The sequence below is a fragment of the Platichthys flesus genome, chromosome 8, assembly GCF_949316205.1.
Source record: "Platichthys flesus chromosome 8, fPlaFle2.1, whole genome shotgun sequence".
NCBI lineage: Eukaryota > Metazoa > Chordata > Actinopteri > Pleuronectiformes > Pleuronectidae > Platichthys > Platichthys flesus.
In genome coordinates, this window is record NC_084952.1 from 9467273 (window position 1) to 9483520 (window position 16248).

The window sequence follows — 16248 nt, forward strand, 5'->3', positions numbered from 1 at the left end:
GCTTAATGGACACCAAGTGAGGTGCTCATCAGTATTCTGGCCATGCTGTCACCTGAGTGGAGGATGGGAGGGAAACTAAATGAGTCTGCAAATTCCCTGATTTGGTGCAGAGAAGCAGGTGAGAGTGAAGAGCGGCTCCTTCAGAGAACCAATGAAAACAGAAAAGAAGCTGTTTTTAGTAGATTTATTGAATCTTTGAGTTTTGATGGCAACAACATTCACGTGTTTTAATTTTTTATTTTATTGTGTAGTAGTCATGGAGTAAAGGCCTAATAAAAAAAAAAATCGAAGACTGAATGCATTTTAAATATTATTTAACTATAACGTTATTTATTGAAATGCTGATTTTGAATATGTCTGCAGAAAGTGTTTGTGTGTGTAATGCAAAGGCCAAACAAACTATTCAGCTGCTGTCAGACATGCATTGACCTCCGCAGCTCCTCCATATTTTCTCTAGAGGAGGTGCATGTCTGAACGTGAGTGAGATGATCTGCAGACTTCCTGTGCCTGGCCCCCTTGTATAATGTCCGTAGAAATCCAGGAGGCGTCGATGTGTGAACACAGCAGGGGGGGCCCCGCTGGATTCACCGGAAGTTAGTTGGGGGGGTTGACGCAAACATGATGGACACACATCTGAAGAGAGTTTGTGGTGATAAGAGTTGACAGTGGCGCCTGTGTTTTGTCAAGAAAATCTTGTGATCTCAGCTAATACGTCACTTCCTGCCTCCGCCTGCTGCACCTCTCCCCTGAATAATGTAGAAGATTTGTTGCTGTTGTGAACGCGTCTGTGCAGAGAATCTCATGCTGTGTTGTGCACGAGTGAAAGGCAAAGTGCGGGGAAACTCCGTAGCAAATTCCTCAGATTTTACCTGCAGGTCTTGTCTGACAATCACTTTAGTTAGAGCGAGCAGCCGCAGTGGTGGTGGTGGTGGGTGGGGTCATCTCTGGCTCTGGCGAAGCAGTTGACCAGTCTCCCAGTGCCGCCATGTGAGAACGGAGCAGTCAAAGTTAAAACTCACTTCATCACCTCTGAAAAAATGTCTGATCTACTACACCAGTGCAAAATAAACCAGTCTTGTGAGCACGTTGATGTTCTCTGCTTGCTCGGGGGGGTTGTACTTAGACACTTATATTTTCAACTTGAACACAAGAGGAGCTATCACTTAAAAAAAGAAGTAACCCCTTGTTTGGAGAATCACTGGGCCTGTTATACACTTTTGGTAACTTTGTACATTTGATGACTCGCTCTAAAGGCTGCCCTCTGCTGGCAGATAAGTAGTGTGTCTCTGAGTGTTCATGTTCGCAGACAGTAGAAGGTCTCAGTCGCTGTTCTTGTTTGTATCTCAACATCTAAATGGTAAATGGGCTGTATTACCAGTTATCTCTCTAGTCATCGACCACTAAACCCTTCGAACACTATACTACATTAAGCTGCTTTTACTTTCTGTCACTGCTGGTGTGGGGTTCAGTATCTCGCCTCAGGAAGCTGGGGATCGAACCACTGATTCTTTGGTTAACGAACGACCCGTAGTTCCTCCCAAGCCACAGCTGCTCCAATACACTTTAAGTCTACACATGGACTTAAATCATTTTGATTTCAGTTGCACATTTGCTGTCACATTAGACTAGTATATCGAGTCCAGTTTTGTTCTGCTCTGTTTTCACAGCTGACTGTTTTCATCATCTAGCGGCTGTTGTTGCTTTAGCAATCGTTTGACATTTTAGCAAAATGTTTTTATTCACTTTATTGTCAACAATTAGATATTAATGTATTTTTAGTTGTTTCTCAAGTCTTGCTGTTCCTGAGGAGAAAGTGCATAAGCATATTTCCCAAAATGTTCTTCTTTACAGATTTTTGCAGTGGTTGTCATCCATGTTATCCACAATGTCCTGATCATTGTTGGAGTAGTGTTATTTTTTTATCTGGTTTTCACCATTCCTGTCTGAACATTGCTGTGTCCTTCAGAATCTGGAGGAGGACGAGGAGGAGGAGGAGGGTGTGTCTCGGGTGCGAGTGACCAGCAGGAGGAGCCCTCACAAAGTGGAGCGGGTTTCTGGCCTGGTGACCCGTTCCCACGTGGACATGCCGAAGGTGAGGACCAAGCACTGATCCGACCACGAATGATCCTGGTGACGTGGTGATTACACATCCTCCACTGAGCGAGTGAAACATCTCTCACTGTTCACAAAAACCCACATGTCCTCCGTCACTGGTCCCAGGTTCCTTGGACCTGGGACCAGTGATTGGGGTTTGCTTTGTTTTTGTTTGGTTCGCTCTGGAGTTAATGAGACAAGTATTCAAACAGAGCGACAGAGAGGAGCAGACAGACACACACCCACACACACACCCCTGTCGATGGGAGAGAGGTTCTTCACGTAGATTGTGACATAACGCAGCGTTTTAACTTCGTAGTTCTGAAGAAGTGACGACCCTGATTATCCAGGAACATGGATCTGAGTTCAGTGGGTTAATGTGGAGATCGGTTCTGCATGTGAGTGAATGGAAAGAAGCAGAGGAGCAGCATCACTTGTTAACCCGATTTTCTTACCTATGTGTTCTCAAGCAAGCCGTTAGGGATATTTCGATGAGAGGCTTTCATGATTAACAAGCACAGTCCTCCTCCTTCATGACTGAGACATGTCTTATAGGCTTGCCATGTTCTTCAGTATTGCTAAGGGCCCTTGTGTTCACATGCCTTCCCCATTACAACACGGCCAGTGGCACATGGCAGCAGAGGGGCCGCAGGCGTTGGCTTTTCAGCTGAGCCCAGATCTAGTGCAGTGGGGGGAGGCATGAGGATCTGGGGGCTAGGACGTGGTAAAGGAGATGGAGATGCCGGCTCTGAGCTCATGGATACAATGTGCTTGTATGATAATGTCTGATAAGAACATGGGGAAAACACAGGTTGACTCTGGTGGGGATAATATGGAGCTGTGCACGTGTGTGTGTGTGTGTGTTGTGTGTGAGAGAGACTCTCTCTATCACATGAAGGAGGGAGGTGAGGGAGCTGAGGAGGTGCAAGGATCGGGAGGGAGGGAGGAAGGAGAGATATAGTGGGGGAGGCTGAGCGAGCGAGAGAGAGAGAGAGAGAGAGAGAGAGAGAGAGAGACGAGGGCCGGTGCAGTGCAGAGCTGGAACGGACACCCAGAGCTCAGCCTTCCTCAGGTTGCCATGGAAACCACATTCCTCCCCCGCCTGCATCCCTACAGACTGCTCCGACTCTCTCTCTCTCTCTCTCTCTCTCTCTCTCTATCTCTATCTCTATCTCTCTCTTTCTCTATGTCTCTCTCTCTCTGTCTCTCTCTTCGCTTTTCTGTTTTTCATCCTGTCTTTTTCATTCCTCTTCTAATTCGCATCTTTTTTTTTATTCCTTCTCCCTCGCTCTGGTTCTCTCTCGCTCGCTCTCTCTCTCTCTCTTTCTGCTCCGTTTTTTTTTCTTTACTCCGCACACACATTGAGCACATTTGTGATGATGCACACTCAGCAAGCACACAGTGATTTCACATGCATGGCTCTCTGTGGCAAGGTGAATGGATAATTACACACGCACACGCACACACAGTACACACAGTTCTTTTTTTCTCATTCCCGTGCATTCATGGACACATAAACACTTTGTTTTCTCCGCATCTCTGTATTTTCTTCTCTCTATTTTTACTCCCCCTTCTGTTCAGCACCATGCTTCAATAATGCCCCCTCTAGTCATCACATTTCTGCCCACACACAGGGCACCTCAGCTTCGTTTCTCCGCAGCTATGGCGTCTCATCGTGGACACCTTCATCTTATTTCATCAATTGCTTTCACCTTCATGTTCGGTTCGCAGCTCGTCTCTTAACCTCCTACTTGCATCCCTTTACACAGCTCTCTTTCTCTCCAGCTCCTTTCTTCTCGTGTGCGCACAAAATCTATGTGAAATGATGGTTCCGTACCCATGCAGCTCTGATACGATCTCCCAATCTCCTCTTCTCCCCTTCTCCCTCTATTCCCTCTTTCATTTTCCTCCCTGTGTATGCTCCTCTTGTTTTTTCCATCAGTCGGAGTGGCTCTGTGGTGTGTGTGTGTGTGTATGTGTGTGTGATGGAGCAGCTCTGAGGCCTCTTATTGGGAGCCATGGCCATGTAGCCTTTGTTTTTCTGTGTTTGCACCTTTGGGAGACCTTTAGTTGTTGCTCCCCGGCAGGTAACCCTGTCTTTCAGTACAAAACTGATGGGTGTCCCTAATGCACATTGCATCTCTCCTGCACACTTCACCACGCTCTGATTCATTGAGCACTGCTATGTGTAAAAGATTCTCTGCAATTTATTCATTTCAATATCTGATATTTGCAGAGGGAAGGATCGTTCTCTCATGATGTAATGATGCCTGAGAGAGAGAGAGAGTTATAAGACTTGCTTCCTCACCCCCTCTTACAGTTAGTTAAGGCTACAGTAAGAACAGCTCAGTACGTGTTGATAAACGGCGCTGCCTCTTTAAGGCTGCCTCACTGCCGACTGTCCTTTTATGGCGCCGCATCCGGTCAGGTGACCAAGGAGCAGAGTCACACAGCTTCTCGGAGAAATGCCTTGAAAAGACTGAAAAACTCAATACACGGTCTGTGCAGGGTGTCCAGGTGGGTTTATGTTATAAGGGTTGTGCAGGCTGATGCCGAGCTGATATTGTTTTTTTGGGGGGGTGGTGGGGGGTGGGGGGGGGGACGCGGCAGAAGCATCTCTGTACAAAAGCACAGGATAATTTTCTCGCTTATGCCATAAATCACAGGCCCTTCTTTTTCATTTGTCAACCGAGGGTCAGAGGTCGCTGCTTTCATTTCACAAGATAAATCACCTCATGCTGTTGATCTCTCCAGTCCAAGCTGTTTAATTGGGCACAGTATTTATCAATGATTGCACACACACACACACATATAACCAACTCTCACTCATGCATACACAATACATATGTGTGTGTGTGTGTATACATATATATTTGTGCATGGACGTGCGTTAGATGAATGAACGAATCTTTGAAAACCAATTCTTTGTCATTGTATTTCCTGCCGGATAGGAGAAGCTTTTAAATTTGGTCCGAGTCAGAGTGTAATTACGAGCTAACACTTCAACACACCCCGCTGTGCTGTGTTGTTTCACTCTTTGTGACAATAAGTTGTTTCAGTAGTCAGACGAAAAAGGTTTTTCACTTTTCACCGGGGTCGGAGGATCTCAGTGCACGTTTTGTGTTCAGTCGTGGAGGTTAGATCATTTTCCGTCTCTGGTTTTAATGTGTAGCTACTAAACAAATGGCAGTAACCGAAAATTGCTTCCTCTGCTTGGCACTGCATCACCCATGGTAAAATAATCTTATGTGGGTGACAGTTTTATTGTGTAATAAACTGCAGATTAAATCGACAATCACACGTGATCCAATACAAGGACATTGCGAGTGACACCCTCGGAAGTGATTGTCTAATTGAGTCCCACCAAAAGTACACAGCCTCGATAACACTCTTATGTGATCTTCACAGAAATTGTGTATATTGCAGAGATTTCGAATTTGATTACATTATTTTGTACTAATGTGGGTTTTATACTCCCCCCCCAGAAATAGCTTGCTCTAACTAAAATGGAAACACTTGAATAAGAAGCATTGCATTTCTTTAGTGATTAAAACCCAAAAGAAACAAAAAAACTGATGTCCATATTGACAAAATGACTAACTGATTAACTATTACATCTTACCAGCACTACTGTAGGATCTCTGCTGTAATCCCATTGTTTCATATTATCTTCCTGTATTCCACTTCCCCCCCCCCCCCCATACAAACGATTGGCTCTAAAAATAATATTCAAATTTTGGGATATATATTAGGTTATGTAACATTCAAAGGGTGAGGTTTCTTTTCCCCTAGAGCTACTGAACATGCCCACATACACAGTTCATATGCAGATGTGTTTGCACGCGCATGCTCAGCCGCACACACAGATGACATGTGTGTTCATTCATTCAGGTGATACCTCTTTGTCCATCTCTGCGGCCTCCACCGTGTGTTCGTCATTCCCTCTCTTTTCTATGCCGACAGAATGTGACTCTTTTTTTTCTTTCTCCAGCCTCCTGACTGTGCTGTGCTATAAATGCGATGTGGACAGTTTGTAAGAGAGACAGAGCGCGGCTTGGGGAAGGATGGTTGCAACATGTGCTCAGTCATGTGTGCTGTGATCAATATGCTTACATCGTCCTTTCAAGCCGCTGCCTCCAAGCCCCGCCCTGTCGCTGTGATTGGCTTCGGCGGGGTTTGTGGCTGCATCCGACAATGTAACTTGAGGCATTCAGTGGTTTTTTAAAGTCTCTGTTTGAAAATTATCAAGTTTCTGCCCTTTTTTTTATTTTGTGCTTTCAGCTTTGGCAATTCCCTGTAGGTTAGGGTGAAAGAATATTGTTGTAATGGAGTGAGTTTCTGTTGCATGTAATTAAGTGTGGCTGAGCCTGCTGTGTGTGTTTCCTGGTAATCCGGCAACACAGTGCACTGTGTGCCCTCGCCCCAAAATCCTGCTCCTAGGTGTTGTTAATTAAAGGTACTATGTCTTATATGTAAATCAAATCACTGTAAAAGCCCTGTTATTCACGTATGAGCACTGTCACGTGCAGACAATGTGCAAATCTCTCCCCCCATGCAGACACACCCAGCTCCGCTCCCCGTCACATTTCATTAATAATGCATATATGCAGGTCCTTAATGGTGACACCATAAGATTCCTTTTAAAAAAGATCAACCTTCGCAGTCAGTGGCGGGATGCTGTTAATCTCAATCTAGAAATTCATAAACATGCTAAAGGGTTCTCCCAGGCAGTCCCGTCGCATGACTGCAAATACAAACAGATACATGAAAGCTATATAGTCTCTGCTTCTGTCTCTCCCCCCCACCCCCCCCACACACACATTCTCACTCTCAATCTCTTCCTCCACCCACTCGAAAGCCCAAGCGTGTAATCTTGTTGGTTTCGTACACGTGTTGATGTCATCATTGTGAACATAGAAATATTTCCCCTGTGGTTCTTAAACAAGGCTTCTGCGCTTCACCATTCTCCCACTGAGCTTATTTTGACCCAAACTTGACAACAACATAATTCTGTACTTTGCAAGTGGAGAAGGGGGGGGGGGGAAGTAAAGTAATGCAGCTTGATTCAAACGCACCCCTGTGTTGATGACCAGGAGAGAAAGGATTTTCATGTGCTGCACCTGCCTCCATTGTGAGATTATTTACAGATGTGTGCTTGTGACACAGAGCCCGGGGGTTGCAAGTCACTGGCACAAGAGAGCTGTTGGGTCTGCAGCTGAACTAGAGATGACTGTGGAGGTGACTAGTGACTAGTCAGAGGCACGGGGGGGTGGGGGGGGGGCTCACTGTAAATTGGATTTTGGCTGTCGACCTGTTTGGTGGAAAACGTGGATTAGACTCACACCCATTGGAGCGGGGTCAAGCTTTGCCTGTGGACAATGACCTACCTTCTTTTTATTTATTTTTGTCTTATCAGAAAGAAAAAAACTGCCAAATGCAATGTTTTTATTGCGGCTTTATGAGTGAGGCAGTATTTTCACCCGAGGCAGGCAGCGGTGAGGCTTCGGTGCCGCGGCCCCTTTAAGAGAAGCCAGTGAAGCGCTCAGTCCTGTTGGTGCTGCTGCTGCTGATGGCAGCGCTGCCAGTTGATTGGCTGTGGCTGTCAGGACTGAGGTGCTAGAGGGATGCTGCTACATATCCCCTGTCCCTCCCTTCCTCCCTCCCTCCCTGCATCTCTCTCTCTCTCTCTCTCTCTCTCTCCTCTCTCTCTCTCCCCCGCACTCGCTCGCTCTCCATCTCCCTCTTGCTCGCTCGCATCCCTCTGAATAATCCACATCTAGGGCAAGCTGGCTGAGGGGCGATCCAGAGCTCAGCTCCTCTCTGCAGGCTGAGAAAAGAGACAGAGGGAGAACGACAACGATTTTCAACGCAGGAGGAAAAACGTGATATTTTGACGGGAAGATACCAAGAAGCAAGAGAGGAAGATTTTCATCAGCGGATATCATTTATTTATATATATATTGTTTATATATCTATATATATATATTTGTACACACACATATAGATATTTATATATATACCTTTATCTCTGTACATATCTGTAGTTGTGCTCGTCTGTTTATATTAATATTTTTATATGTATTTGTGTGTGTAAATATATATGATATATAAGCAAAAGAATATATACATATATATACATATATATGTGTGTGTATATATATCTCTATATATATATACATGAATTTATATGCGTATCACTGTGAACCAAGAGAAGCAAGAGGAAATTTCGATCATTGGGGCTGGTCTCTGATTGTGTGGTCGTATACAATATTTTGAATATTTCGTTTGATCTTCTACGTCAAGAGGACAAAGACTACGTGCCCATTTTGTATTTTGTTTTCCCGTTGCTGCTTTCCATTCCTCCTGATCTTTCTTTTTTCTACGTGCGAGAGGAATAAAGCGGAGAGTGACTGGATTTGACAAAAAGGGAAAATCTGTAGAAATTCCTGTGATTAGTGTTATTTCCGTTGGCATTAGCGCTCTGTGAGCCGATCACAGCTGCTGTGTGAGATCTGAGGAGGCAGCAGCGACAGTGCCACGCCGCTCAGCCCAGCATCAGCCCAGCCAGCATGCACAAACACCACCACTGCTGTAAGTGCCCAGAATGTTATGAGGTGACCCGTATGGCTGCTCTGCGTAGGATGGACGCCCCGGCATATGGAGGAGACTGGCAAGCCGAGCCCTATGGATACCCGCCTGGGTATGGGGGAGGCCAGACCTTACCTCCCCCAGCTTCAGGGGGAGGTGGAAGCATGGGAGGAGGAGGGGGAACTTTGGGGAGAAGTAAGGGCAAGATTATGTCTAGTGGGGGCCCGGGAGGCCCCAACCCAAAGGGCCATTCCAAGTGTGGCCCCAAAGTAAACGGCAGCAACTCCAGTGGTGGACAAGCAGGATGGTGGCCTGAATGCACCTGTACCAACCGGGAGTGGTACGACCAGGTAACTCATCTTCCTCACTCTGTTTGATAAGCTCAGGACTGTGGGGCCTGGCATGGGAGACTGGGCTCAGATGGGCTGCTGCTGTAGTAAAGCAGAGACGATCATGTTTCAGCTGAGGCTGCTGCTTTATGGAGGAGGATTCATATTTAGTATTCACCCCAAGCCTTCCTTTCTCATGTTGGTGACTGTGGTTCTTCTACCGGAGAGGAGAACAGGACTGATCTAGTTCCACTGCACACACACGGAGATGATCCTCATGGTTGGATTTGATGCAGATGACTAATGCTTATAGATTCAACACACCTAGTGTATGTCGTCAAAGACTTACGCTGATGCAGCTACCATAGGCCAAAATGGTGCATTTTTAGCCGCTGAGGCAGCAGCATTGGATGGCAGCTCGCTTTTCTCCTGAGTTATCTGTCAAAGCTGTTTCTTCAACACTGCAGACGGACTTTGTGAGGAATTAGATGTAAGAAACAGATTTCACAGACATCCGGTAATGGTAGGTTTGCGTCTCGTAGACTCACAGCAGAGGAAAAGATGATGAAATCAAAAAACCAGCTCCATTCTTATTTATTGCCATTGTTGTTCTGCGAAGCCGTTTTTTTCTGCAAAGCGTCACAGCATCAGGAATGTGTGGTCGGAAAAAGAGAGAATCAGCAGCAATGTGTCTGAACGCTGTCATACGTGCCACACAGTGTGAATGAAACTGCCTCTTCACATGCGCTCCATTTTGTGCCTAATATCCCCGTCTATTGACATGTATTTATAAATGACAGTTGATGTAAGGTCAGAACAGCTTCACAAGAGCAGTCTTTAATTAAGCAAGGTGCACGTATGAGAGCATGAGCTGGGGTGGGGGAAGGGTGGCTTTGGTGAGCGAGAGATTCAAGGAACCGATCTCGCTGTGCATGAGTATGTGTCTATGTGGTCTCGTCTTTGCTGCAAGTGGAGCCACTGCATTGTTTGTGCGTAACCCCCCCCCACACACACACACACACACACACACACACATGCACGTTAATGTCTGATCGCGTTTTGAGTATGAATAAGGAGGCAGCAGGAAGGAGGAAGGTGAGGAGAGGCACGGGGGTAAAATGGAGGCTGAGATTTCAGTGGCAGAGAGGAAGAGATCCCCCTGAGCTGAGCCCACATATGAGCCGCAACCCAGCTGATATTAGCAGATCACACAGACAAGGAGAGGCTTTACCTTCGGAGAGGCAACGAGAGAAAGACGCGGTCTTGAAATCCGTCACAAGCCATTTTCTAGTCAGCTGGATTCAGACCGGTCCAGCTTATTTCATGTTTCACACGTTTGAAAGGCTCAGAGCAGATGTGATTATGTAAGCAGTTATTGCTTACGTGGATATTTTATTCCTCATCAGTATTGAAACCTCGTTGTTCTTATATCTATATTATATTTAGCCTCTGCTTCATGATCTGATGTTCTCTCCGATTCGCACCGGGATGCATGTAAGGATCTCATGTTGTTGACACATCACCATTATTGGTTCAACCACACTGTAGTATCCTGTATACTACGTACTTGCTCCTTTGCTGTATCATGCGAACGTGTGCCTCATAAGAAAAAACCTTTACAGTATAATATCCATCCTGGCGTTCAGGATGTAGAATAAATTAAAGATCCAGTGATGTGCTGAGCAGTGGATGATTGGTGATGGGGGGGGGGGGGGGGGGGGTTGGGGCAGCTGTTTGTGGAGTGAAAATGCTAAGGTTGAAAAAGAGAGAAATAAGCCAATAAAGGCAGGCGGCGGCGGGCCTATGGAGGGGGAGGGGGTTACGTAAGAGGAGGCAGTTGGTGGTGCTGTCAGAGAGAGGAAGCAGAAGAGGCCCTGACACCGTGGACGAGCATCTGCCCCTCCGTGTCTTTAACACGGGCCGGTGAACGGCCACTATACGCTCGCCCTCTCCGACGCGAACGACCCCATGGCACGGCATGGACGGAGAGACGCACCCCCTCCACCACACCCCACCCCCCGCCAGCCTCCCGCCCCCTTCCTCGCAGTCAGCGTTGCTCATCCTTGGGTGGGAAATGTGAACGCTGCCCCTCCCCCCGCCACCTATATACACAGCCGGGGAGCAGCGATCACACACGCCCCAAACACACACACACGTCTATTATCTTATAGCTCCTGTAAACACTGTGTTTTTGGACGTGAGCACGATGATGAAGAGGCAATAACCTTGTGCAGTCATTCAGGGTTCTTCTTCTTGGCTGGATCATTGACATTTTCAAATGGCTCCTGTAGCCATGAAAACTTCATGTATGTGCGAGGACATCATTAGACACCCAGGGACATAATGATGCCATATTCGTACTATTTTCCCCTCTGTCATGTATTTACTAAATGATTGTGCGGCTATCGTCGAGGGCTCGCTAGCTTAATTATGAATGATTCCATTTGGGATTATGGGAACATTCTTTAAAACAAGAGCGTTTGAGTTTCAATCTGAGGAAAGTAGAGACCTCAGTCTACGGGGAGCTGCAGTCAGAAAGCTCCCTCTTCCCCCCGCAGGCTCCAATCTGTCTTTGTGTGTTCTCCAGCTCTGTCGCTATGATTAGCTTCAAATATTAATTGGATTTTTACTTTATTTATTAGCATCAAGATTCGGTCCAAAGCGCTGTGCCAGACCTGTTGTGTAGAACAGGTCTTTGTGGTGGCAGTGGTGCTTCAAATTAATGCACAGGCACGGCGGGCGTTAATGTCGAACGCTCCCATAGGTGATTACAACTTGACAGCCTTCAGGCCTTGATCAGAAGTGTGAGTGTGTGTGTGTGTGAGAACATTTACAGTCACATGGATTTATGTGTGTCGTTGGATTGTACTCTACATCTTTATGATGAGATTTCCTTCACGTGGATTTGAGTTGCTGTTCCTGTATCAGAAACTAAAGAGTTATCAGATGGGATTCAGAAGTCTGTCCAGGTTGAAATGGCTTGAGCTGGATCCCCTCCTGTGATCTTGAAAAGGCTCCGTCTAATACCTGGTATATTCGCATCAGATCAAGGTTTTTTTTATACCTAGAAGAGACGTATGTGATCAGAAGGAAGTGAACTCAGCCAAACCATACATTTCCTTTTAAAAAGGTTACCTGGACGATAACAGCAAAATGGATGTTGTACTCATTACACCCACAGAGGCAGCTCCTGTCAGCGCATTCAATCCAGCCTGGTGCATAATTACTGCAAGGTTGTTTTTTGATTGTGGAGTAAGACGGACAGATTTGCATATGTTGTGCGTAACATCACACATCAGAGCTCTGAATGGCAGTTGACGTTGATTAAGACAAAAACAAAAGAGTTGAGTTGATAGAAAACATAAATACAGACGAAGCTTTCTCGGTTTCTATCATTTTTCTACACCACTGATGAGTAGGTGACTTATGTGCATTGTGTTAAGTTGGGTTTTGCGAGTGTTAGCAGCAAGTTTATCTTTTCAGTCGTGTTAAATGTTAGCTCCAAAAAGCATATTGATATTTGTTCCTAACTGGCTTGTGTTGTGTCAATTTGCATTTAACTTTGTGCAAATTGAGCACTCTGGGCCACCGTACAGCGTAAACACTTCAAGGTTCCATCACTGTTTGATCATGATATGGTATTTAAGTGGTTCAGTGGTTAAGCGGTTTAAGAATGTGACATATAGTAAACTTGAAATCATTCTCAAAGTCATTTCTTAGTCTTCAGTGTCATTAGTTAGGTTCTTTGCAAATAATTTGAAAATATAGACATCCCCAAAAAACTGTGAGAAGACACTTCTTTTATTGTCTACTCTCCTTTCGTCAGCGAGGACACAGTATGTCTGACATCATTCTTTGACATTTGATCTGAGGACCCGGCTCTTCCGTGCGGTCGCTGCTCGTCTCACACTCATCCCAACAATCGCTTTCAAAACACAATGAAAGGCTAAATAAAGGCTGACACAGCGACATGTTCAAGTTTGTCTGTACTGTAGCTTTAACAACGTGTAAATAATTTTGAATGTACACAATTCCTCTTTAACCTTTAGTGAGGTGTACACGCTTCTAGGATTTTGGATCCAGCCGAACACGCGGTTCCTTCAGAAGGAGATCATAAACGCTTCCCAGGTTCCTCGCTGTTGTTCAGGAAACCGTTTGTATTTACCTCTCATGTCACTTTGGCAGAAAACTGTTGCTCAAACAACATCCTAATTCAATTACGGGCAAACAGGGTAATTCTTTGTTTGGTCCTAAGATGTTGGGGGTGGAGTGCAGAGTCGTTCACGTAACCACAGACATAATGATGGACGTTAGCCGTTACTGAGTGTTCTTTCAAACTGTGCATCACAGGCTCAAATCACTTAGCCACAGTGAGCGGTGATGACGATGTGAGCAGCTCTGCAGTGGCTTCACCAACTCAGGTCGTTTCACTCACAATGGAGAAGAGCAATAGTGAATTTTTAAGGAAATTTAGCTTCACGAACTTAACTCTCATATGACCTGCATGTGCTAACTGCAGAAAGAGATTCACTGTAGTTTCTCAATAATGGTAATGAGCCCCAACAAGTATAAGGCATGTTGAAGAGCTTCAGGCTATAAGGAAGCAATAAGATCAGCCGATGTTTTTAAAAAAGGTTTCAAAATGGCTGCAATATGTGATATAAATGTGCACATTTGATTTGTTTCACCAAACTTCAGCCTCAGTACAAGGAGAGGAGCAGCAGGTTCTGTGTCTGCTGTTTAATGGGCCGTCCTTCCTTAGTCAGGTTTCAATGAGTAAATCCACTTGTCAGGTAACTCAACGTGTCTCGATAAATGTGTGTAAGAAAAATTACAATTGTTGCATCACAGAGGATAATTCATCTCTTCACAATCTAACTATTAACCGGATTTGGTGTTTGCTGAAACACACTTTTGAAAAAACTGTAATTCAGCTTTTCAAACCACTGCAGAAATTATGATTCAGATGCCAACGCTCGCTTTTCACTGAGCTCATACAAATTCAGAGCACATGCTGTAATTTAATTTTCTGTTCAGTTGTCTTATAGCAAAACCCCCTACATCATATCTTCCATTGTGTGTCCCGCCTGTCTCCCTCTCTTTTACACACACACAAACACACACACATGTACAATATAAGCAAACACACTTATGCCGTATACAGACCCTTGCTCAAAAAACAAAGTGCTCCTACTCTATGAGAATGTAGGGTAAAGGGAGGATAGTGAATCATGGGTAAATGCACTACGAAACAAGGGAGACAAGGTGCGTTGCAATATTTATGTGCACTTTGAAAAAAGTTGACCCTTTTTTTACGATGCGCGAGCGGGAAGGGACGGAGCGCCGGGGAAAAGTCAAATGTTGCTGAAGAGACTTTGCCAAGCGAGCCGCCATTATGGGGGCTGAGAAGTTTGATCTGTGATGAAGACCCACCTCCTACTCTTCCTCTGAAAGCCTCCGCTCGACAACTGCGCCGCTCTTTACCTTTGCATCGCCTTCACAGACTGAATCTGCTCCTATAGTTTCAACATGGAGGTCCCAGTGAAATGCTGGATTGGCTGGAATGTGTTGCCGCCTCTGCCAAAGCAGATTTAATGCTCATCAAGCTGTTTATTCATTACTGCAGGTTGGCTACAGCTACGTGATGTATAAATATATATATATGCAGAGGCATTTTGTAGAGTGTTACAGGTGCAGTCGCCTGAAGCTGCAGATCCTGTTTGTGTGGAGCTGTGTGTCCTCCTGGAAGCCGAGGCTGCCGTGCCCCTCTGATCCATATGGTCATTGTCAGAGGCCCTGCCAGAGATCAGACCCATATCTGTCCCCCCCCCCCCCCTCTCTCGCTGTCAGCCAGGGGAGGAGAGGCGAGAAGGGAGGAGAAGGGGGGGGATTGCTATTTGTTTGTTTGCTTGTCTACTTTGTTTTATTTAGGGGTTTTTGCTGATCACAGTAGCGACTGGCCTAGAAAGGTGACTGTGCTTGCGCAGGGCAGAGTGGACCACTGAATCAGCGAGGGAAGCGTCAGATATTCTGTTGGAGAGAGAGAGAGGAGCGAGAGACACTCGGGGCCTTTGATTAAACGCTCTACCCCTGTTGCTGTTGATTAGAGGAATCAGACATTAGTGAGCGATGGTTCGGATCTGCACATACGAGAGCTTTTTCCCTCTGTTGTGCGAGACTCGTTTCAGCAGGATCGCTCTGGCATCCTCTGCACGGTGCACCGGCTCCATCACCCACATGCTACCATGGAAAATGTGTGTGTCCAATCAATACCAGTGAAGAGCTAGTCCCTAAGTCTTCTGACTCCTCTTCATTTTTGTGGGGGAGTGTGGGCGCTTTCAACAGCGCTTCGGCTTTTATTGCTTTTGTTCAACCACCACATCAGCTGTTATTTTGGTGATACTTTACAACAAGGTACACACAATACTCAAGAAGGAGTCCGCGCCACAGAAACAGGAGCTGATAAATTATTTTAAATAAATTATTTTGTATTTGATAAATGCAGGTTACCTTAGAATAGACGGGTAGAGTTGATATATTATTACATAATCTTTATAATAAGATTTTAGAAATATCCCTTTTTTATAAGCATCACATTTTGTTCACTGTTTGTTGCTGAAATGTGGACCAATGCATTTAGCATTGTGTAACCTTTCGTATAAGCAATTCCCATAGTACAACATTGTGTCATGATTACCTACCTTCTGTCATCAACAGTAATTTCCTTTGTGCAATTTTTTAATTTGCGTTTAAGCTACTGTCAATGAAATCCATCACATTAAGACACTGTTAAAGGGCGTAAACATGGACATTTAAGCAAGCTTTTAATTTGAAACAACTGCAGAGGAAATGTAATAACTTACGTTACATTATTACAGGTTCTTTACACAAGCTATAGGAGAACACGCTATTTAATCTTCTGTGTTTTTGACAAACCTTGATTACTCTGTGCTGAGTAACTATAATTTGAGACTTGACCTTTATTTGAATATTTGCTACTGTCTTTAGACTAGATGCTGAAAGCTGAAATCATTTCACTGAAGACATTGTGACATGTCACAATAGGAAAAGCACAGGTGTAATTCATGAAATGAATGATGGCTGAATTTCAATAGTTAGACTCCTGGTTATTGTTGCTGCTGACTCACTGTCACACTCTGTAACTTACCGGGACAAGTAACTGTCATTTTTATCAGAACAGCAACATGATTGAGGTTGGGTATGTGTGAGCTTCAAG

At 45.1% G+C, this 16248-nt stretch overlaps 1 protein-coding gene across 4 annotated transcripts in view; it reads left to right on the plus strand.

The window, feature by feature from the left end:
* dlg3 (discs, large homolog 3 (Drosophila)) overlaps positions 1 to 16248 on the plus strand; it is a 73645-nt gene that overhangs the window by 10301 nt on the left and 47096 nt on the right. For 2 of the 4 annotated variants that reach the window (XM_062394566.1, XM_062394572.1), the window contains exon 4: positions 1967 to 2092. In XM_062394566.1, the coding sequence (XP_062250550.1) occupies positions 1967 to 2092 (126 nt within the window). Of the gene's footprint in view, positions 1 to 1966; positions 2093 to 8311; positions 9033 to 16248 lie in introns of those variants that run through there. The other 2 variants (XM_062394567.1, XM_062394565.1) reach the window with 2 other exon arrangements.